Source organism: Danio rerio, chromosome 14 (assembly GCF_049306965.1).
Source record: "Danio rerio strain Tuebingen ecotype United States chromosome 14, GRCz12tu, whole genome shotgun sequence".
Taxonomy (NCBI): domain Eukaryota; kingdom Metazoa; phylum Chordata; class Actinopteri; order Cypriniformes; family Danionidae; genus Danio; species Danio rerio.
The window spans coordinates 30,787,000-30,812,722 of record NC_133189.1 but is presented as its reverse complement, the minus strand read 5'-3'; the positions used below and the strand labels follow the sequence as shown (position 1 = coordinate 30,812,722).

At 35.3% G+C, this 25,723-nt stretch overlaps 1 protein-coding gene across 1 annotated transcript; it reads left to right on the top strand.

Annotated features, from left to right (window-relative positions):
* On the top strand, nucleotides 1-25,453 carry tgfbi (transforming growth factor, beta-induced). The gene is given in 17 exon segments (NM_182862.1): nucleotides 1-140; nucleotides 359-457; nucleotides 10,288-10,352; nucleotides 13,110-13,267; nucleotides 13,420-13,584; nucleotides 13,775-13,921; nucleotides 14,004-14,145; nucleotides 14,619-14,831; nucleotides 15,765-15,902; nucleotides 15,986-16,131; nucleotides 16,580-16,716; nucleotides 21,081-21,211; nucleotides 22,749-22,873; nucleotides 23,479-23,581; nucleotides 23,667-23,728; nucleotides 23,854-23,878; nucleotides 24,420-25,453. Coding segments are annotated over 17 exon segments (2,034 nt in total). The 5' UTR covers nucleotides 1-24; the 3' UTR covers nucleotides 24,482-25,453.
* Nucleotides 25,454-25,723: the final 270 nt, after the last annotated feature.

Below are 25,723 nucleotides of genomic sequence, written 5' to 3'. Positions count from 1 at the left end.
GGAGTGCGCGCGCAGGGACGCAAGATGAAGCGCTTGACTTTGTTTGCTCTGGCTATCACCTTAATCGCGACTGTTTTCGCCGCAAAATCCCCGTATCAGGCGGTTCTTCAACACAGCAGAATAAGAGGAAGAACTCAGGGGTAAGGGCTGTTCTGCAGTGATTGGTCACTTGAGTCTTTCATTATTTATTTTGAAGACTAATAACTTCTGGGTAAATTGGATTTAAACCGTGAAGACATCTAAACATGCACAGTTTCTCCAACATAAGTGGAAAATAACTTTTCTTTCAACATGCATGAAGCATTTGGTGAATGCATGGAGCATTTAAAGAAGAGTGTTTGTATTATTTTTGTTGCAGCCCCAATGTTTGTGCTATGCAGAAGATCCCAGGGTCGGATAAGAAGTACTTCACCAACTGCAAGCAATGGTATCGCCGCAAAATATGTGGCAAACCAACGTGAGTTACCACAAATTTCTTATTAGTTAATCTATCTATCTATCTATCTATCTATCTATCTATCTATCTATCTATCTATCTATCTATCTATCTATCTATCTATCTATCTATCTATCTATCTATCTATCTATCTATCAAAGACAGGTAAAGTTGTCGGGATAAATAATTTTTTGCAAATATTTGTCAGCCTGTCTGAACATGATGTATATTTAATCTTGAATTCTATTGTCTTTTCAACTCGTGGAGAGAAAAACACACCTAGGGGATCACTAGAAGGAAAATATTTCATCAGTTGTCATGTGCAAGAGTTTTTCCTACATTCATGGAATTAAATTTCAAATCTAGATTTGACGACCAGGATACTTAAACGGATAAACAAACTTAAAAGGATAGTTAACCCTAAAATGAAATACACTCTATTCACGCATTCCAAACCATTGTGCATTTCTTTTTCTCTTGAACACAAAAGAAGATATTTTTGAAGAATCTTAGAAACCAGTAACCATTGACTGCCATTGTAGCAAAAACTAATACTATGGAAGTCAATGGTTACCAGTTTCCAACATTTTTCAAAATGACTTCTTTTGTGTCCAACAGAAAAACAAAACTCACTCAGGTTTGATCTACAGTAAGTGAAGGATGAGTAAATTATTAAATTTAAAATTTTGGACGAGAAATAAAGTGTTCAAACTTATATAGAATATTTTAAAATAACTCTGTTAAAGGATGAAATTATTACATTTTTAGATGCTGAAGTAAAAGGACACTTTGACATCTTTCAATCCCCACTTTTGGTTATTAAGAGCCACTTTTCTTTGAAACTCTGCTCAGGGTATTTGAGTTCAAGTTGACAGTAGATATAGAAGAGCGTTGTGTAGTAATGGTTTCCATATGTCTCTTGATAATTGGCTTCAGTCTTTGTGGGGTTAAATTGCCTAACATCCTGAAGAGTCATTAATGTGAAGCTAACAAATATCAGTGCTTTTCTGTCTGAAAGCTCTTCAGTGCACTGAGACCTGGATCACAATTACAACTTGTAGCAACACCGTTTGACTGACATCTACTTAATGTCCCCATGGGGTGAAAAGGTGTTATTGGTTACATGAACATTCCAGAGACAGATATTTTAGACTTCAGGGGGAACTGCATTTTGGCGTCTACGATACAGGATTAAAACTTTCTGGTAAAAGTATCAATAAAAAAGGGTGTAATTTGTCATTTTGCTACCATATATTTTTTAATGAATGCAAGTATGTTGGAATATGGAATGAAGTCTGGTATGTTTATACGTGTATTGCAGACATTATGTAACAGATTCGTGTTGCTTACATAAGGTGTGCATACTAAGTAGGTAAACCAAAAAGTTTTGGGGGTGGTTTAGTGTGTAGAAGTGTTTTTCAATATTTGCATGTCCTGGCTTAAGATAATAATTGCTGAAATGGTCAAACGTTTGGGGTCAGTATAATTTGTAAATGTATTATGCTAAACAGGAGTACATTTGTTTGGTCAAAAATATCATACATGTACATATAATTAAAAATATAAAATGACTGTTTTCTATTATACTGTATTTAAAAACAAAATTAAACTTAGGCCTTAATGCTCCAGTCGTCAGTGTCACATGATCCTTCTGAAATCGTTAGGATGCTGATGGAATGCTCAAGAAACCATTACTGTTAATATAAATTATATAAACTTTTGTTTTCAGGATTCTGAACAGCATTCATTTCCAATAGTAAGTTTATAAATATCTTTTCTCATTTTCATCCTTGTTAATAAAAGCATTTTTTAAATTATTATTCTGGCCCCAAAACTATGCACATTAAATCTTTAAAAGTGTGGGAGAGAGTGTGGGGATTTTTTTTCCTATTTTGTAAAATTTAGGTCATTTAGCAATACGTATGTGACCCAACTTTGGTTGGCAGTAATACTGTAAAATGTACGAGTGCATGATAAATTAATATTAACAAATGCGCTGTAAAACTATAGCACAGTTGTGATTGTTAATTTACAGTGTGCTTGTATATTGTACAGTATTACGAGTGTACTCACACTAGATACAGTTGCCTTGAAGCATGACAAAGCGAGTTTGTCCTCCCCTTCCCTGAAGGCCTGCACTCACATTGCATGTTGTGACTATTCATTTTAACAGCAAGAGAAGCTCTCTCACTCAGCACGGGAGATAGCTTTAGTTATATCGTTTTGTGTTATTTTAAGTCATATAGGATGCAGTGACACGCAGTCAAATATTTTGCCAAAGCAATCTGAGCTCATAAATTATCATAAAGTCCTTGTGCTGCACGCATCAGGAGGTTTGCTGAAGGTGCTGCTGATGTGTAGTGGGGGATTTGCATCTTAAATAAACTACGACATATTGCGTTCACTGAAAAGTAAGAATGATTCATGAATCCATATAAAACATTAACTTAAAAGTAATGTCGCATCTTCAGTTTCGGGCTCAGCCACATTTTGCACTCACACTGTAAACGTACTGTGCCAATGCCCAACCGAACTGCACTCTGACACACCTCTTCCCACCAAGTCAGGGCTTCAGTTAGAAGTTAGCACTCAAGCTACAAACGTACTGTGCCAAAGCAAAACCGAACCGTGATCTGGCACACTTCTTCCAACTGGGTCAAGGCTTCAGTTAATGAAGAGTTAGCACCAAAGCCCAAACGAGCTGGCCAATTTGAACTGCACACCGGCCTGATTTAGAGCACTCACACTTGTCAAACAGACCGCGAAATTGCATCCTTACTGGCAACCAAACTTTCATGTAATACTGTAAATTTTACAGCAATTTTTACAGTGCAGTCATATGGGTCGGTTTATTGAAATTGGCATTTATACATCACCTGAAAGTTGAAAAAAAGCTTACCATCAGTCTTTAAAAGAAAAATATTTGACTGGAATACAACTATTGGAAGAAAGAGATTAGTTAACTTTACTTTAACAAATGAAAATACTGAGAAAAACATCTGTAAAGTATGTTCATCACATTGCATGTTATTAATCAAAATTTGTTAAAATGTGCTGTAAAAAGTGATTAGTTAACTTTACTTAAAAGGTGAGTAAATCTGTTGCCTTAAAAATCATTAAATAAATGAACTTGCATAATTATAAAAAAAATAAGTTAGGTCAACTTAACCTTTCCAAGATACAACAAATTTACCTACTATTTAAGTAAAGTCCATATGTCGCTTTAAAAGGGTGGTCCAGAGTGTATTTTAAAGTCTTGGTTGTGTTTATAAGATGCAAAGCAATCACAAAGTGTGCTCATCCTTCGTTTGTAAAAAAAAATCACAAAATTTTTTTCATAAATTTCACTTTGATTATCCTAGTTCATCCTATCATCCTAGTTGCTCTGAAAGGCCAGCCCTCAAGAGGCTCTGATTGGTCAGCTAACATAATGTGCTGTGATTCATGGATCGGCTTCAAGTCACCAGGAAAAGCGTCACACCCCTACAAGCATGTGCTTTGTGCATGTGCTGTGTAAATACTGACATTCAGAATAGCTATTAGCCGTAACAGTTTGTGCCTGAATCAGACAGAAAATGACACGGAGGACACAGCTGAACCTCATGCCTGCTCTCTAAAATAAAATCTGACAAGTGTCTTTCACATGATCAGAATAAGTGTCATGATCGAAATAAGCATGTATACGTAATATGAAACATTCACTTTTGTTTTGCGAGTTTGTTATTTGTGATGTAGAATGCAGGGAACGCATCTGCATAGAAAGACACTGGAGTGCTGCTGAAGATTGTGGCTGTTTACAGCGCTTTGTTGGATAAAAATGAATTTTGTGGCTAAATTGGTAACAGTGCCAAACAGCATTTCCCATTGTTTACATCCTTGTTTACATCCTTGCTACAACATAATGTTAGCGCTAGAAACTGTGTATATAATAGATATATTTTAACAAATAAAAATACTTACAGTTTGTGGCCCACAATCCACAGCTTCATCTATTATGGTAGGAGCTGCTCCTTCATTGAGGAGTTTTTAACCAAATCAAAACTAGCACTGAATTGGGAGAGATTCTGGAAGCTCTCCTTTGTCAAATGCTAACTATAGATATTTATAATTCTCTGGAGCATAATTAAAATTATATTGTAAGCACTTCTCTCTTTGTGTTGTGTCCTGTGGAAGCCCAAACACTGAAACAGAAGCAGCTTTGTGTAATTCGCAGTGTTTGGACTGCATTTTAGCTTTCTCAGCTATAACATTACAGCACCTTCTGCCCCGCCCATTTGATACGCAGAGTGTATGCGCATCACCTGAAGTGTTTGTGATCTCAAAGCCCAGATGTATTTTTTGCAGTCCCCAAACTTTGCCCGCTGTAGGCTTTGCTAAGCCAATTCTGTAAAAGCCAAAGTCTCCCTTTGCAGTGAACTTTGAGCGTCTTACATTTAGAGATATTGTTTATGTTCACACAGCTACATTACACATCAACTAAAATTTATAATATGAAATCGTAGTGGACCACCCCTTTACAGCAATAGGTTTACTCATGTTTTTCAAAGTAATGCAACTAATCACTTTTTACAGTGTGGCAAAAATATACCCGTGCAATATAAGACATAAGACCACATATTATTCATTTATTTTTTGTCATTGTTCTTTTCCTGCATTACTTCTTCATTTGAATATTTAAAAGCTATCTGGCAACTCATATCAGGAACAAGACTTAAAAGTGTACTCGAAATCTTGAGACAGAGGAGAACTTGTTTTATTCATCTTCCCTTTTTCAGACAGAGTTTTCTTTCATAGCGATTCTCAAGAAAACAAGGAGGAAGTCAGATTTGCTGTGGGTGCTTGGAAGCTTTTAGGAAATGGCTTCAGCTGGGAGTCCTGTAGAAGGTCTTACATCCCTAAACACACACAAATCATTGACCTGGTCTGAAGGAGTTTTCCATCCGTCTCACGGCTGTGTGAGAAAAAAAGTTGAGCTTTGCAATGAAAGGACGTACCTTACTCAGGAAAGCTCGAGGTTGGGTGCTTTGACACCGAAGTTCACTTGATTTACAGAGTTTTTTGGGGTTTTGAAATTTGGGGTCAGAGGAATTTTGAGGGAACAACTGCGCTCTTTGTAGGGCTGGTTCATAAAGGTCAGTGCTGTGAAACAGGACGTTTCCAGGTCATTTAAGGAGAGACCAATAACTTTTTCACCAATTACTCCCTCTAGAGCTCTGCTTTTTATAGACACCTGGAACCTTATTTTAAATAATATTTGTGACCCTGGACAACAAAACCTTAAATTGCACAGATATATTTGTGAGAATAGCCATCAATGCGTTACATGAGTCAAAATTAAAGGAAGTAAAGATCATCTTCAGTGAAGACATTTTGTACATTTCCTACTGTAAATTTATCAAAACTTCATTAAAATTTAAATATTAAAACTTGATTTTTAGTTTTTGATAAAATCATTACAACTTGAAACTTGAACATTTTCATAACTATTTGGACAACTTTAAAGGCAGCTTTCTCAATATTTAGATTTTTATAACCCTCAGATTACAGATTTTCAAATAAATGTATCTAGTTGTAACTGATTTTGTAGTCCAATGTTATATGTTGGATTAAATACATCTATAAAATGTAATAACTTGGAAATTCATAGTTAAACACATTTTTGGAGATTTTTTTCCTGAAAACCAGATGCAAAAACTAAATATACAAAACAGTTGTCATTTAGAGCAGTGTTTCTCAGCCACATTCCTGGAGGACCACCAGCTCTGCACATTTCCTATGTCTCCTAAATCAAACACACCTGATTTAGAACAGCAGCTCATTAGCAGAGACTGAAGTCTTTGTAATGGGTGTGATAGACAAAGGAAACATCCAAAGCAGTGCTGGTGGTCCTCCAGGAACATGGTTGAGAATCACTTATTTAGAGCATAAAATGATAATTGATGGAATTAATTCATACATATTTACTTTAAGATTCAAAATGATTAACTTCAGAAGAGTTATGAAAGCAATATATATATAAATATTTGTTATAATAACCATGATTTTTCCACGATTGTCATTCTGAAAAGAGCCTAGATTAAATGACATTACTTGTATTTGAAATTTGGAATAAATCTTATTAGACATTTATAGATAAACACAAATATTACAACAATTTATACCTGATTAATCCAGCACATTTAGAGAACTGAGAAGTTTCAAGTGGTTTATAAAATTTTCCATAACTGTATAATGGTATTTAAAGCAAACCGTCAAAATATCAGACTTTATTTCATGTTACTGGTATTTATACTTCAAAATTTGATAAAAATGTATGATAAAGAGATACTTTTGCCTTTAAAAATAAGTAAAATATAGATTGTCAATATCTACTTTTTTCCTCCTTTTGAAAAGACATCATCATACTTTCATTAATGTTATCATTGGATGTGAGCATTTTTGGAAAAGTGATGAATCAGCTAAAACATCCATACTCTAAATATGGATATTTTTTTCAACATAGCGTAATACAACTTTCACAATTTTTCTAGGAACCTCTTACCACACCACTTGAAAGTGCACAATACGTAAGTTAGACAGCCTAACTGTTTATTTTGTCAGAAATCCATGGCTACCATCTTTGCTTATGTTGGCAGAAGACAAACAGGAGTTGAGTTACCATCTGTTTTGATAATTAGTTCAATGTGCTTCCCTCATCCGTGTGTTTTACAAGTCTACCCCATGCCTGAATGTCAGGATTGTTGTCTGTGTTTAGATTTGCCTTTTAGTTTTCCACTCCATCATACTCTAAGATGCTTTGGGTTACTTAAGCCAGTATGCAAACAATTTGTTGGAATTGGTATGTGAGCAAGCTTTTAACAAATATCTATCAGATTCCTCTTTAAATGCACATACCATGGAAAATATCAAGTGTTCTGGATGTTCTTTACCACATTACCTTCCGTTAAAGAACTGCAAGTCAAAGAGATAATTATGGCAAGAAAAGGAATTATGGTAAAAAATATATATATATATATTATGAAAATCTGAAAAAGAAATATTTTTAGAACTTCTATTTTAATATATTATAAAACTTTATTTAATTCTGCAATGGAAAAGTTAGATTTTTAGCATGTCATTACAGTCATTACCCCAGTCCTCAGTGTCACATTGTCACAATCCGCTGGTATATGGACCACAAGTTCCAGTTGTGCACCATGCACACTCACACCGGTTCCTAATCCTGACTAATTGCAAACTCACAAATATTGTCAAAAAATTATTACAGGGACTTTAAATAAAGCACACACATATTTAATATATGTGCACTGTGTATATTTATTATACATTTATAAACACACACACACACACACACACACACATCTGGGCTGAGTCTTGTTATACTGCTTCTGTGAACATTACGACACGTTTCCCATGCCTTGCTTTGCTGTGTTTTTGACTCTCGCCTTGTTTGTTTGTTTGCGTTGTATGCTCCCTGCCTTTTGACCATTCACCTGTGTATTGACCAAGGCTCTGGATTCCCTGTATACATCTGTTTGCTCCTGTGTTGACTGGAACTTGTAGTCCATATACCAGCAGATTTGTAGTCTTTATAATAATTATAATATTCTGATTTATATATTTATTTATTTATATTTATATTTTTTAATTTTGCAATTAAAACTTAATTTTACAATTTATTGTTTTCTTCCAGTACATGACAAAATAATACAAACACAGTTTTAAAAAAGTAGGCCTGTTGCATGTAAATCCAGAATATATACATCAGCTAAAATTACGAAAATTACAATATTAGGACGATACGAAATCAAGTAAATAATAATAATAATAATAATAATAAATCAATTTAGAAAACAACAACAACTAATAATGAAAAGGTAATATTATTGTGTTATGAAAAGAAATAATCACATAATACCAAAAGTCTTTCCGAAACTGGGATATGCACAGGAACTCAACCCCTGTTTTGTCCTTATTATGTAATCTGTAAAGCAAACATTCATATGAAGCTGTCTTAGTCATAATATTGACCCTTTTTCAGAGTTTTAAAATGACTCTAGCCATCACAGAAACATGATCACTGTGAACTTTGCCTTTGTAATATTTGGCATCTGCTTCCTATCTCCCAATAAGCATAACCTTGATGACACTGGAGTTCCAAGCCATTAGCTCCAAAAATGTAGTTTAGTGCCAAAATAGGCTGAACAAATGAACACAGATACAGAGTCACTCAAATAAAAATGCCTCTCTTTTGAACATTTCCAACAAACATCATTATTTGTCAAACCCATTGTATTGGGTTGAACAGGTGTAAATTAAAACATGTGCATAAATTGTTCTCCAGCTTCTCTATTTACCTGCATTTAACAGAAAAGTTTTTCATTCTTCAACCCGACTGCATTCCTAATGTTCTTTTCCCATATTGTCTTTAAGTTTATTCTTGTAAACTAACTTAAATTCATTTGTCTGTAAATGTATGGAGCTAATAATATGCCAAAACAATCTGAATTTGAATTGTGTTAATTTCAATTATTGACAGGCGGTTCATTCCGCTGTGGCGACCCTGGATTAATAAAGGGACTAGGCCGACAAGAAAATGAATGAATGAATGAATTATTGACAATTGTAATTTAATAAATCTGAATATTTATGTGCCATTGAAAATTGTTTTAAATTTGAATTCCTTAATTTGAATTTCATAACTTGAATATTGGAACATCTGAAATTTAAGACAACTGAATCGTCTACTCTTCCCTGATGATCACCCTTGACCTACATTCTGCTGAATATGAGAATTTCACAATCTGAATTTCTTGTTTTCTATTTCACAATATCATGTTCTAAATTTCTTCATCTTGAAAACTTTAAATTTTATTTTTACCCAAAATCTGCAGTCTGTGGATTCAGAACACAAAAAAAATCTAAAAAAATAAGTTTTGAAAATACGTTTATAAAAAAAAATCAGCCTTAAAAATTTCAGTTGTCTTTAATTTCAGATGTTCAATATTAAAATTCAAAACAATTTTAACGGGATACAAAAATTCAGATTTATTAAATTGAAATTAACACAATTGAAATTTAGATTGTTTTGGCATATTATTGGCTCCATATAAATGAACATTTTGGGATAAATTAACTTCTTTAATGTTCTTCACTGAAATATCTCAATGAACTGTAAGTCAATAAGCACAGACAAGCAATAGATAAAATGGATCTTTGATTATTATTTAGTTCCATACACCAACCTTTGTCATTTTTACTTTCGTTCTTCCTCTGTAAATTCACCCTCAGTCTCCTAAATTTGTGTTATTTAGTTGTCAGTTGGTAAAAAAGCACGTACCACATTAGTAAGCGGTCATAGCATTTTTCTTAAAAGGAAGAATGTCTAAGCGAAAGCTATATGTGTCAATCTTCAGCATCCAAATTACTGTACCTTTGCGTGGTGGTTCCTAGGAATTTCCCATTGTTTTTATTGGCAGGACTTCTGGCCGTAGAGTCTCCTCTCAGGAGTTTCCCTGGCCCATACTGTGCCTCTGGATTCTTCTGCTACCAAAGGAAATTAGATTTTATGACCCTCTAAGACCAACTCTTGCACAGACCTTATTTATTATGGAAATACCTGGCAAGAAATGAAATGAAGAAGCACAGTATATCTTAAGCCGTGCAGTTTAAAACACTTTGAGGAGTGTGTCGGTTGTCTCCACTCCAGTATTCACAGCAATAAAGAGAGAAATATAGACCTGATTTCCTATAAAAGAACTCCCATTTCCGATGGGATCTGTTGAGACTCTTTTGTTAAAACCAACAAAGCTGTGCTGTTTTTGACTGTGTTTTTGAAATTCTCTTTGTAGGGTGATCAGTTATGAGTGCTGCCCTGGATATGAGAAGGTGATTGGAGAAAAAGGCTGTCCGGCTGGTATGTAACTATTTAATTTCATTTCATTTTCCTTCAGCTTAGTCCCTTTATTCATCAGAGGCCACCACAGCGGAATGAACCACCAACCTATTCTGCATATATTTTACCGAGCGAATACCCTTCCGGCTACAACTCAGTAGTGGGAAACTCCTATACTCTCACATACACACACATACGCCACGGCCAGTTTAGTTTATTCAGTTCCCCTATAGAGCATGTGTTTGAACTGTGGGGGAAACCAGAGCACACCCAAGCCATCACGAGGAGAACATGCAAACTCCAAATAGAAATACCAACTGACCCAGCCGGGAACCAGCGACCTTCTTGCTGTGAGGTGACAGTGCTAACCACTGAGCCATCGTGTTTCCCGTATGTAATTGTAATAGAAATAGCATTTCTAATGTGTGGGCTGCCTGAGCGTTCTGGGAGGTGATCAGATTGCTAAATCAGTATAAACTTTAATGAATCAGATATATAATGCTGACTTTAAAGGGATGGTTCACACAGAAAGCTAAATTTGATCATAATTAAATCGCCCTCAAGTTACATTTAGTCATTCAGCAAATGCTTTTGTCCAAATCAACTTACAATTGAAGAGGCATTTAACGATTTAACAAGAGACACTACAAACAAGAAATGCTAATTATACAAAGGAATTGTTAGTACTCAGAGAATTAAGTGTTAGAATAAGGAAGAGGAGTGTTTTTTTAAGAGAGAAAGGTGTTTGCTACTGGTGGTTTGTCAAGTCCACTCACCAGATCGAAGCACACTTCATAAATGCAAACATTTTTTGTTAGTTGTTTTGAGATATGGACTGATTGTTAGAAAGTATCTGGTGCAAATGTGAAATGTGAAAGTAAAAGATAAAAGAGTGTGTTTTCTTAAGGTGGTTTGTCAAGCCCACTCACCTGTGTGAGGCACACTCAAAATTGCATGATGTTGTTTAAGTTGTTCCAAACCTGTATTAGATTCTCTATTTTGTTTGTTTGTTTGTTTTGCTTTTGACACAAAAGAGGATTTTTTTATGAATTTTGGCAATCAGACAGCTGAAGGCCTCCACTGTTGAAAAGGTAAAAATAAGTCAGCTACCTTCTACTGTCTGGTTATCAATATTTGTCAGGATATCTTCTTTTGTGTTCACAAAACAATGAAACAGTCGGCGCCAATGGTGTAGCGGTTAGTGTGTTGACACGTGCACTCTAGTGCTCAAGGCGACCCCCCATCTTGAGGCCCTATGCCGATCCTTCCCTTCTCTCTGCTCCCAACAGTTTCCTGTCAATCCTCTCTACTGTCCTATCCATTAAAAAGTGTTAACCCTGAAAATAATAATAATAAAAAAAGGCAAATTAAATAATTAGTTTCAGGGTGAGTAAATGGATTAAGTTGAAAGCTAGAAACTTTAAGATTCATCGTCTGGTGTCTGTTTTTCAATATGTTATAGTGGAAATGATCGTTTAGAAAATGTAGGATTGTTGTTGGAGACAATTTAGGTGAAAAGTAAAAAGATTTGCATTTGGGTTGCGGCTGGAAGGGCATCCTCTGCGTAGAACATATGCTGGATAAGTTGGCGGTTCATTCCGCAATGGTGACCCCTGATTTATAATGAGACTAAACCGAAAAAAAAAGAATAAAAGGAAAAAAGTTTTTCAGTTTTAAACTGCTTTTCAGTCCAACCTTTAAATAAGTGAATGTGTGCAAAATAGTATTTTCAGTGATTTTTCTGTGTACTTTTACCTTTTAAAAATGGCCTCTCTCAAATATAGACCATAATACTGCATGCAATACTGCCTACAAGTCAACAATCGAAATACATTTTTTGGGGTTAATCCATCTAACGAGCAGTTTAATGGCAAAATAAACTGACAAATATCGTGTTATAACATGTAATCAAGTCAAGCCAAGTCAAGTCAAGCTTTATTGTCATTCCGCTATGTGTGTGGACATACAGAGAAATGATATGTTGAGTCTTGCAGGACAACAATGCTACATAATTTAATCATAAAAATAAACATAACTAACTTATACTATTAAATTCTTAACTATACACATAAAGCTGTGGTCACACTAGAGTTTGAGTATGTGAAATTCTGTCAAACGGAGCTGCGAAACGGGGCCGAATTAAACAAGATGATTAGACATTTAAAAAAGCGAGCGATTGGTCCGTATTTTAATATTTCTGTTCAGAGAGGTCTCACGTAGTCAAAAGGTGCGATTTCGCACGTCAGAGTTCACCAAGCTTGAACTTTGCAATGCAGCGAACTGCAAAACGTGTCGCATGAGCTTGCATTTCCGGTCTGACGCATTTGCGTGCGTATGAATGGAAGTCTGTGGGCAGAAAAGTCCAGTGTGATCGCAGCTTAAGAGAGGCAAGACAAGTACCTCTACATGAGACTGAACAATGTTTAAGGTCTAATATTGTGCAAGAGTTATTTAAGGATGAAGCAAGGTTTTATCCTTAGATGTGGCAATAATAATGTATAATTGATTCATGTCCACTTGGAATTATTATTGAATAACGCATGCCAAGGTGTAAAGTACACTCCGCCTTGCAACTATATCACCACCTTGAATGTGCATTATTTTCTGCTATTTCACTGGCTTGTCATGAGTGTTGTGCACTCTCTTTGTTTATGTATGAACACATTGGTGGTGTTAGTGTTTTTGAGGGGGGAGGTATCAGTAAGAGCACTGGGTCAAGAGGGAGCTCAGTTTCTTAGAACAGCCCTGAACAGTAAAATCTTGATTTCTTTTTCAAAGCTCTACCTCTGGTGAACATCTATAAAACCCTGAGTGTGGTTGAAGCCACCACAACTAAGATGTACTCCGAGAGAGCGAAATTGCAGGAGGAGATCGAAGGACCCGGCAGCTTCACATTCTTTGCTCCCAGCAATGAGGCTTGGGCTGCACTTCCCACTGTGAGTTCCCAATGCGTCTCCATAGATCATGTAGAACAAATAAAGAGTTTCCAGTCATTTTCAGGCTCCGAGTTCCCAGAATAACATAATATATTGTCTACCAAACTGTAAAATATGAAGATAAGCTCAGTGTTGTTCAAAATGTGCTGTAGGAAATTCTGGATGCCCTGGTGAGCAACGTCAACATTGAGCTCCTGAACGCGCTGCACTACCACATGATCAACAAACGCTTGACTTCTGAAGATCTTAAGCACGGCTCTTCGTTCTCCTCCATGTATCAAGACTTTGATGTTCATATCCACCATTATTCTAACGGAGTAAGTCAGATTTGGTTGACTGCTTGAACCTACAAGAGAAGAAAGTCTTGTTTAGACTGGCTTACTGGAAATATTCTGTTTACTTTATCTGTAGTTATTTAATGCCGTTATGAATTGTGTCAACTAGCATTTACACCAGATGATTTGTTTGAAGTTGTGTGTACGTTACCAATGATATGTGTGGTTGCAGATCGTGACGGTGAACTGCGCAAGGCTTGTGAAGACAGATCAGCATGCCACCAATGGAATTGTGCATGTTGTGGACAGAGTCATCACTGCCATTACAAACGATGTCAACTCTATTATTGACACTGATGATGACCTGGACACTCTGCGGGTAGATTAAAGGAATTTACTGCTTCTTTTTTTTTTATGTGTTATATAGTATGACTGATACATTCAGTGACCTTTTCATTCAGACTGCAGTTGCCGCCGCTGGTCTCACTACCTTGTTGGAGAACCAGGGTTCTTATACCATCTTTGCACCAACGAATGAAGCCTTTGAGAAGATTCCTCCAGATACACTGACCAGAATTTTGGGAGACCCTGTTGCTCTTAAAGGTACATTTGGTCTTCATCAGCATGAAATTTTTACATTTTACTTCTAGAATTTTACTAATTTCTGAGGGAAATGAAATAATAATTTTTAAAAAATGCTGAGTGGGGTATAATTATATCCATTTGGAGTTAACTGAATTGTAAAAGGAGTTGTTAAGTGCATAATAAATAGAACAAGGTGTTGAAGGATGCTAAACAGTATGAGGGGTTGTAATAATGTCAGCCAAGAAGAAAAATCCATCCAGAATCCATGTAAACTGGTATGGTTTGCAAAATTCACTTAGCAGTGTTCAGGAATATGCAAAAAGATTAGGGAAAGTCTGATTTTATGTTGGGTTTTACACAGTTAACATTTAGATGCTGCAACATTTTTTGTCCAAGCCAGTTGTTATATTTTGTCTTTTTCCAGTAGCACAGCTGTGCTGCTGTTGATATGTGTTGTCATATGGCCATCTTTTTTTCTCAATCCCCTTTAGATCTGCTGAATTTCCACATTCTGAAGAACTTACACTGCTCTGAGTCCATCGTGGCTGGAACTCCTCTGGAGACCCTGCAGGGCACCATGCTGGAAGTCGGCTGTGATGGTGAAGATTTGACCATCAACGGCAAAGCTGTCGTCACGCAGAAAGATAAGCTTGGAACCAATGGAGTTGTTCACTACATTAATGAGCTTCTCATTCCTGACTCGGGTATGTCAGTTATTAAATTACATTTTTAAATTACATTTTCCGCATCACTGAAGTGGTTCTAAATTTTTATTAAATTCTTTTATTTTCTTTCTATGGAAGTCTTAAGATGTTTTTTTTAAACCCACTTCTGTCTTCAACAAAAGAAATAAATTTAAACAGGTTTAGAACACAAGTGGAGGATGAGTAATGTTGGTGTCTATCTCTTTAACCACCTTAGAGATGCCCTTTAAAGTAGTTCACTCAAAAATGAAAATTACACCATAATTTACTCACCCTCAAGCCATACCAGGTGTATGTAAATGACTTTCTTCTGTCAGATGAACACAGTCGGAGTTGTTAAATGTTACATTTTATTCAGGCTCTTCTATCCTGTACATAGTGTTTGGTAGTGGCCACTTTTTGAAGCTTTCAAAAGTGCATAAACCCATTGTAAAACTAACCAATATGCCACCATGGGGTTAATACTTGTGTTTTGAAGGAGGTCTATGATTCTTTGTAACAAAAATATGTTTAATTTATGAACTGAACTTCTGGTAGCTGCCGAATGCATGTTTTACATACTTCATGGCTGATATCTGACTCAATGTATGAGGCATAAAATAAGAGACATTTTTAATGGAAGAGTAAGAGTAATATACTGTATAACAATCTAGAGTAATGCTAAGCAAACTGGTTTTCTTGCTTGTTGTTGTCTTCTGTGATGTGTTTCTACAAGGCAAAGTCATGCTCAAATCCTATAGATGCCATTCATACAATTTGCAATTGCCACCACCAGATTTAAACGAAGTTTGATTTTTGAAGGCTATTTTAGAATCAATGTCATACTATTTTTTTCACTAATTAACAATTCATTTTCTTTAACTTGAAGGTACTTGTTTGAATTTACTCTTGAACCACGTTGTATTCAGCCCTTTCTTGTTTGTTTGTTTTTAGCCAAAACCCTGCTTGAGCTTGCAGAGGGATCTGTTGTTACTACAGCTGCAAAGCTTTTTAAAGATGCTGGTCTTAATGATCACCTGGTCGGCTCTGAGTCTGTGACCTTATTAGCCCCCCTCAACGAGGCTTTTAAAGGTTGGATCACTCAATGTTCTTTAATCTAGCAGTTGAGCCTTACGAAACTCTGTATTAACTCTAATTGTATCATTTGTGTGCAGACAAGAGCTTTGCTATGACTCCTGACATGAAAAAACTGCTGAGAAACCACATTCTCAAGGAGAAGTTTTCCTCCAAGAGCCTTTATCATGGGCAGGAGTTGGAGACCCTTGGTGGACTGAAACTTAGAGTGTTTGTGTTCAGAAATGTAAGTGTGGGAATATGCGGATTGGATGGATTTAAAAGAAACCCAAATTGCTGCTATTTTTAAATGAAACATTGATATGTATTGATGCTGATAAAAATGTCCAGTAGAACAGTCATTTTGATGACAGTGGTTAAGGAAATAAATCCCTCTTGACCAGCGCTTGAATTATAACCCAGTTACCAATCCATCAAACACACATAAGAGCCTTTTTTTCCAGCCATGTTGTAGCTGGCAGTGAGGATGGTATAGTTCTGTCTGCACGCTCACATTTCTGCTTTGTAATGGATTTCACAGACCACCGGAAACCTCTCCTTTGGATCACCTTAACGTTTTCCACAGCTCACTTCATGCATCATTATCGTCTTGTGAGAAAAAGAGAGCTTTGAAACGAAAGCGCTGATCTGTATAACCACTAACCTTAACCGTTTCACTTGCTTGGATGTTGCAGAACCTGTGCATTGAGAACGCCTGCATTGCCGCCCATGACAAAAACGGCCGCTATGCAAATATGTTCCTCGTTGATAGTATCCTGACGCCCCCCCAGGGAACTGTCATGGATGTCCTGAAAGCAGATAATCGTTTCAGGTAAGATGATCCGCATATTTAAACTAAACGTCTTACAGTGAAGTCTTAAAGTGCCCTGCTCTGCTTTTTTTTCAGTCATGTAGTGTGTAGAAAGTCCTACAATCCTAGCTCTTCCATCCTGTATAATAGCGTTTGGTAGTGGCCATATTTTAAGCTTTCAAAAGTGCATAAACCCATTGTAAAACTAACCCATTTGCAACCATAGTGTTAATACATGTCTTATGTAGCAGATCGATGCAATTTTGTGACACAAATGTTTTTAATTTATGAGCCCAAGTCAGCTGCCGAATCCACGGTGGTTAACAAATGTCTTGGCTGATATCTGACTCAACATATGAGGCAAAAAATAAGACTAAATGATTTCAACTGTAGAGAGTCCTACATAAAATTGTTTGTTTGCGCAAGCAGCTTGTCACAACCTGGTTACATTTTAAAGTTAAGCATCTTTTTAGCTGGTGAAAAAATAGCGACAGCGTTGTGCTGTGTGTGTGTGCCGTCTTGAAAGTTTGTATGACAGACATTTGCAGTCAAAAAGCTGAATCAGTGAAATGCACATTGTGGAGTCTTTACATCCTCCTTCCTACTATATGTTTTCTATTTCCAATTCAGATTTATATTCACATTTAGTAGAGGCTTTGTAACATGATGAAGCTGCACCAATCATGAAATAAATCATGATAGGGGCATTATTTTAGCAAATGCTCATGTGGGTCATATTTCAACAAGATATGCGCATACCCAGTGTTCATAAATGTGTTTCATATTATGTGTTTTATGTTGTATAGTGTTAACAGAAGATGTTTTCTGAAACACATTAAAGAAGTAATGCGGCTGTACATTTTATAGACCAGTTGAAATGCAAAAGTCATGAATTTAAGTCATGACAGGAGCATTATTTTAGTAAATACTCCTGTGGGTCGTTTTTCAATAAAGTGGCAAACAACCTACACTGTCATGTATCCTAGGGTACTGGTTGAGTGTGTAATGTATCTGTTTGTAAATGCAAAAATTTGTTTTAAAGATTGATAAGGTCTCCCAAGGTTAAAACGTACCAGTTTGCCTTTTGTTGAGGTTCGTTTGGACAGGTGTGAAAGCGACTCGAGAGTGCACACCAAACTTGGACCAAACTAGTGTACCGTGATTTTCCCAAAGAGGTTGTCTTCAAACAAACCCTGGAGGGGTTAGTTTGTTGTGAGAATGTTGTGAGAATTTCACGCTTTACCACTTATGGCAGCTCACCAACAAACGTGAAGTTGTGAGGAGGTCCATAATGCCTGCCGAATTTTCTTCTGCTTTTGTTACTTCCATGAGATTCCCACGCATTAATTCTGACCATTCAAAATGCAGTTCGGGAAATTCATCTAGCCAACGACTGATGTGGATATTGTCACGTGATTGATTTTGTTTTGGTTCAGAGCAGTCTGGTGTGAAACAGAATCAAAACGGCTGAAAATGTCATATATAATTTTTGATCGTAGTTCAGACCAACAGAATGCAGGTGTGAAACTATTTGCAAAAGAACAAAGAAATGGATTCCAGTCTTTATCCTGCACTAACATACACTGATTTTTAATTACTTTGCAATAAGCAGGCATTTGACTACAATCTAAGTTTTTGATATTATCGTGATGTTAGTTTGAGCTAATCTGCAACATTTTTTCAATGTGAAAACTAATAAACTAATTTCAGGAGGAGCATATACAGATCAGGCTCATTCATCACTTACAATCATTTAATTATTCAATCAGCACTAGAACAAACCCCTATAAATAATCAAGTATGTTCTACCCATTTATCTCTCTTGATCTTTAGCATCCCTCCAACACCCTATCACAGCACTTTGAAACGAATTTACTTTAGGGGGAGCATTTTGTGACTGGGCTATGCACTGCACTCTGACCCCTCTCTAACTCTCTCTTATCTGATAAAGGAATAACAAGTGTTAGGGTGTCCTTCCGAGCCTTGTAAGAGTCTTCTTCCCGGACAGCACTCCAAATATGCCTAAACTTATTAGGGCAATTATTTGTGAGTGCAAACACTTGAAGTATCATTATAAAACTGCACTCAAAAAGATTTGTTAAAATAATGTCAAAGTTTCTGTTCTTGTCACTATGTGTGCAAGTGCTTAGTAAGCTTCTGGGTCTGAGGTGCCGTTTACACAAGCACATTTCTGATTTAAAACACATATGTTTTGTTACATTACACATGGCTTCCACATTACTGTGCCATCTTAAACCCATGAAAATATAGTGTTTTGAAAACATTGAAAACCCCATTATGGTCAGATTTCAGTGCATACAGACTGAAACAAAGACTTTTAAAAAAATGTAATCTGAGGCTATCCACAATTGCTAGCGCACTGGCCTTCTGTAGGGTTGAATATCCTTTTAATTTTAGTGATTCGGGTTCTGATTCTGCTTATTGAATCTGGTTCTTATTGATTCTCATGTCCGATTTCAACATACTTTATTTAATTGCATGGTTCCCTGATTCATCAAGCTCCTCACTATAATACGTGTGGTAGACAACGTGTACAGATACCAGCAAGATATATCTATGCCCAATCTGCAGAATAATCTAATTTCGAGAGGATCACGTGCTTATGACTATTCATGGCTTGTTCCACATTAGCTAACGCTTGATTTACTAATCAAATGATTCCTAACTCACTATAAATAACCAGAGTTTCCCACCCACCCCTACTCCCCCTCCTTTCTAGATGGGTGACACAGTTGCCCAGTGTTTAGCACTGTTGCCTTACAGTAAGAATGTCTCTGGTGAAACTCCCTATTAAACCAGTTGACATATCTGTGCGGAGTTTGCTCGTTCTCCCCGTGCTAGCGTGTGTTTTCCCCAGGTTCTCCGGTTTCCTCCTACAGTCCAAAAAACACGCAACCTAATAAACTGAACATACCAAATTGGCATCAAGCCCTTAGCAAGCCGTATATCTCCTCAGCCACCTTATATCTGCCGTTAGCCAGAAATAAGTCAGGGGAGTTCATTGAGATCTACCTGAACTCAAACTCCCCTCTCGCCCTCCTAACAGGAGGGAGCTCAAGGCTTGAAGATCTTATAAACCCAGGGCTCTCTCCAGGGACAGCATGCCTAGCAAGCTTATTACCAATCATCAGCCAAGTGTGAACTCTTGAATACGTCATTTTAAAATGAAAATGCTCCAGTGTAAATGTAACGTGAAATTCAGATATGCTAATGATTGTTTATTTTCCAACATCCAATGTCAGTGGTTAATCAATATATCATAGCGTTTAAGGCTGCTTATAGGATTGGTGTACTTTAACCTTTCAAAGTTAATAAAAACATGCAGAACTTAAACTTGTTATTCATGGAAACTCTTCCCCTCTGCTGTCGCTCTCAAATAAAATTTTGCCTAAATGAATGGCATTTGGCCCTTAAGACACATGAGAACAAATGGCATTTGCTGTCAAAAGGTCCTAGTGCAGCAAAGCTCTTGAGTCGTATATTTTGTATTTCTGATGTTTGCTTTTTTTGGAGTTTGACAGACCATTTGTTTTTCATTTAGAACAAAGAAAAAATAGTTTTGCAGGCGTGTAAGAGGATTATTTTAGTTAAATTGTTGAGACACTTCTGTTGTTTTTATTCATTTAAAAGCTTGTTTTATAAAGTTTAAGTCATTTATTGTGTATTTGTGTCTGTATTTATGGTAGAACTTATGTTGAAGTTCTATTAGTTAAGCATTAATGGTTAACGTTAACATTATTAACATTAATTAACAATGAAAATAATCCCAGAGCATTTGTTAGATTTTCAATGAGAATTTCAACATTATTTTTAAAACTAACATTTAACTTATAGAGAAATTTAACAAATATTGTTTTTCCATTTTAGTTCAGTAGTTCAGGGACCAAGCTGACAAGAAAATGAATGAATGAATGTATTATTTGTTTACTGTAAATGTTAGAAATGACAAAAAGTTGAGTAATTCTTGACAAGATTTAACATTTCCTTTAAAATAAGCTGCTAAAGCCAATTCAAAGTGATAAACTATAAACTACATAACAAAAAGGTTTTAACCTCACACTGATTTACCCAATTTTCCATATAAAAACCTAGAAGAAGAAAAAGTTCCAGCAGAAAGGGTGTAATTGTTTTCACAGTCTTGTTGAAAGAAAATACACAGCTGCTGTTTCTCACCAACATTTACAGGCTTCAGTGTCAATCTCTAAAGCTTTTTCCTAATGATCGTGTTCAAACTTGAGACCGTAATTTCCTCCGATTTCAGATGACCTTTTGAAATGTGCAGTTTGAGCTGTCAGTTTAATTGTCTTTTATAGCCTAAAGATATGTTCCTAATAATGTGCACTAATGAGCTTTCATCTGTGCAGCACTTTGGTTGGCGCCATTCAAAAAGCTGGCTTGACGGAGCTCCTGAATAAAAAAGGAACCTACACCTTCTTCGCACCAACCAACGCTGCTTTCAGTGCATTGCCGTCCGCTGACCTCAACAAACTCATGAGTAATGTCTCACCTTGTCAGTCAGTCAGAAAAGCAGACGTTTAGTGCATGATTACATATATTCTGGTCAGATTTACTTAAGTGGATGTGCAGCATATTCAACACTTATTGTGACCTTGGATCGCAAAATAAGTGTCTATTTAGGGAAATGAAATGTAATCTGAAAGCTGTATAAATAATCTTTCCATCGATTGGCAATATTTGGTCAAAATACAAATAACCTATTTTAACTAATATTTAAATAATCGAAAAGTTGAGAAAATTGCTTTTAAAGTTCTCCAGATAGAGTACTTAGCAGTGCACACTACTAAACAAAAATTAAGTTATAATGTGTTTACTAGAGATGTCCTGATAAGGGTTTTTTTGCCCCCGAGTCTGAGTCATTTGATTTTGAGTATCTGCCGATACGGAAATCCAATCCGATACTTCTGTAATACGTTAATAAAAATATAGAAGAGTAAAGAAACAAATCCAATATGTTCCTTATTTTTATTTAATTCACGTTAATTTAAAATTCAACAATTCTGTTTACAAACAGAGCATTTCTGTGAGGTAACTTGAGCAATCAAGTAATAAATAACAAATTCTTTACTTTTGGACTTTAGTGCAACAGTAAATATATTAAAAAAAAAATTCTCTGTGGGCAATGCCAAGTTTACATACAGTATCTCATAGTTTGCTATGGCAATGTTGTTGTCATCAACTTTAAAATATCTCCAGACCTCCAGAATAAAAGCAACAATTTTATCTCAATGACAACATAACAAAGAAAGGGTTTCTAGTGTTTTCACTGACCAAATAAATTTGATTTTTAAAATATAAACAAATATTTAACATGTGCTTAGATAACATATATGCAGTGCTCAGCATATATCACAAATCTATCTTTTAAATTCATATTTTTAATAGGAAGCTATACAATATTATATCTGTGCATATACATTAGATTAGTCAGTACTAAAGCCAAATCTGGAGCTTCTCTAACCAAATAACTTACGATAAGGGTCCAAAAACTAGTACAGCCAAATTTATTTGTTATAGAAAAATATTAAATACAACTTTTAAAAAAGAGGAAAAATCAAGAGAAGCAAAAAAAAAAAAAAAAGTTTTGTTGAAATTTTGTAGGTTGTAATTAAGTTTTGCAATATTTTGCTTGAATTTAATTGTATTATCTTTTAATTTCTAAATATGTTTGGTGACTAAAATATTATTTTAATAAATAATTTCTGTTTAATAAACCTGTTTTGTTTAAATGCACCAAAATACATTGCCTATATTCACTGAGAAATTGATACAAATATTCATTTTCAAAAAGGGGTGAACTCAATTATGCTGAGCACTGTATATACAATTTTGTTTGTCAGTAAAGACACATAAAATCTTTGATTGTTGTTGTTCATTTGTCAGTTAAATAAAAGTAAATGTGAACTGGCAAATTACAGCTTCTTCATTATACTGCGTTTTACAATAATCTCCCATTTTTTTTTCAGAATTGTGTTTGTATTTTCATCTGATGTTTTTCTGCTTTGAAAACATAGGAGACCCTAAAGAGCTGGCTAACATCCTCAAATACCACATTGGAGATGAGTTCCTGGTCAGTGGAGCTGTGACCTCTCATACCAGACTGAAGCCCCTAGCTGGAGACAAACTGGAGTTGGGCACTGTCAGTATACTGCCATCAATCTCTGCTTATTATTGAGATACGTACAGGCTGATGTATTGCTATGGGAATGTATTGCTATGGGACTGGGGTTAGATTGTGTTTTATGCTCACCAAGGCTGCTTTTATTCCAACAAAAACAATAAAAACAGTCATATTTTAACAAATTTATAGAACATATTTCTGTTTTAGTATATTTAGAATGTAAATAATAGCTGAATAAACCAATATTGAAAATACTGACCTTAAACATTTGAATTTTACTGTACATTTATTTCTTTAACAAAAATCTAAAATGATTTAATTACTGTCATGTTAGTTCAAAATATATACTCTAAGAATATATAGTATTACTGTAAATCAATTTGAAAGTGTTTTTGTTTATTTAGTTTATTTTGTGATCTTTTGTCACTAAATATACAATCACACACAATTGAATAATTACATTATTGAACATTTATTTTAAAAATTTCAATAACTTAGAATAACTAAAACAAGAAATAGAATAACTATAATAAAATATGAAGCAATATATATTTAAAAATAAAATATTCCCTACATTTAATAACTCTTTTTGTTCATTCAGTTTTTTTCTTTTTTCTTTTCAGCGTAACTCAACCATATATGTGAACCGTGTGCCTGTGGTGGAGTCTGATCTGATGGCTACCAATGGAGTTGTGCACGCTGTTAATGTCATCATCAAGCCACTGCGTAAGCCAAGGATTCCTTAAACACTGTGATAAAAGAACTATATTGTTTTAACAGTTCATAACAGCGATGTGTCCATCTGTTTTAGCTCCTAAAATTGTGAGTGACCAGGCCGAAGGCTCAACAATCAGACGCACATCTGCTGTCAGGGTTAGTATATACAATAAACCAATTTTCCAGTACTTTTACTTGTTTATGAATTGTCGTTGTGCCTCTAACTTATTTATAAATGATAAAGAAAAATGTTTATATTGGGTTTTTATTTTTTGTTCTAGGCTGGGTCTCAAGTATCCAAAAATGGTAAGTAATGTTGGCTAACTTCACTTTTCTCACATCAATGCAGTTATTAGTCTCATCTGTACTTTTGTGATGATACTGAAATACAGCATCATTGAGTACACCCCATTTTGAAAACGAATATTTTTATCCATTTAGAGATATTTATTAAAGTCATGCTTTAGTCACCAAACATATTTAGAAATTAAAAGCTAGTCAAATTAAATTCAAGCTAAATATTGAAAAAAAATTAAACTCAATTTTTTTTTTTTTTTTTGCTTCTCTTGATCTTTCCTCTTTTTAAAATTTGTATTAAATATTTTTCTAAAAAATATAAATATGGCTGTACTAGTTTTTGGGCCATTATCAAAAGTTATTTTGTTAGATTATCTCCAGATTTGGCTCCAGTACTGACTGATCTAATGTATATGCACAAATTTAATATTGTATAGCTCCCTATTGAAAATATTAATTTAAAAGATAGATTTGTGAGGGGTGTACTCATATATGCTGAGCACTGTATGTAAAATAAAATAATAAATAATAATTTTTTGCCACATTACAGATGATCTCTTCCAGAAGGTTCTGAGAAGTCACAGCAGCAGAACATTGTCTCGTGTCCAGTAAACGCTTTCTACAAAGTAAAACTGTAGTTCATTTTAACCCTCACCACTTTCAGAGGATGGAAACACAGAGTTTGGTGTCTTATTTTAAGAAGAGCTAATTAGAAGATTAAGAAAATCCAGAGAACAACATACAGAAATCTGAAAATGCAAAGCAGTTCAACAATGCATTTTTTTCAAATGCCGAAGATCCTTGGATGGAAAGCAGTGTTATTTTTCAAATCTCATAAATTGATTATATCAGGTTGCCATGGCACTTCATGTGTTATGATTTATTCAGTCTGCATTTTTGAATCTGATGTCGGTGTTCGATTTATCTTACTTTGTCAGATTGTCCTCCCATTTAGAAAAGTAAGTTGCACATTTTGATGACGCATTATGCTACCCATCAGGTTTTGCTACCAGTGTTAACTTTAATGTAGAGTAGTGTGATATGAAGCTGTAATATCGCCCTACCTAATCCCAAACCCCAACCTCAGAACCATTCAAAAACAATGTTGGGAGCATAATCTGATGGGTAGGAGGAAATGTCAGGAGACCAGTTCATTAATAACATTTTTGTATTTCTCTCTTTATCATTTTTGTAATGTTTTTGGTTGTATTTGTTATACCTGTAGCATGTTTGCATGGTTTAAGCTGGAACAAATGCTATTTTGTGCACATAAAAAACGACCAAAATGATGTCTTCATGTGTAATGTAAGACCTGTAACTTGTGCAGATTATTCATGTTTATATGCCAAAGATATTTTGTGAAGAACCAAAGATCACTGTCTGCATATTTCATTATAACATGACTGTTTTGTAGCCACAGAGTTATAGTTTACATATAACTAGTAAGTGCCCTTGAATGTAGTTTGCGCTGTCTGTTACAAGCCAATTTGTCAGTTCACTGAGCTGAATTCACAATGTGGTGGATTGTCATAATGTGTTGATTAATGTGTGTGGCAATAAAACTCTCACTCAGTTGATTGCTCACATTATTCATGACTAAATCGTTTCTCTGTTCGCTCGCTTGAATGTAAATTCTGCATGAAAACCACAAGCAGAAAAATTCCAGCAGTCACTATTTAATGTTTATCATTGTTCCTGGTGTAGGTGATTTTAGCAGAAGCTGGGAGGAATATTCTAATTCTAGAAGCAAAGACTGGAAAAAAAGATGTCTTGTGCAAGATCAATATTATCTATTTTTCCAGAAGAATTGTTTCTTTTCACCGGCCACTTTATTAGGTACACCATACTAGTACC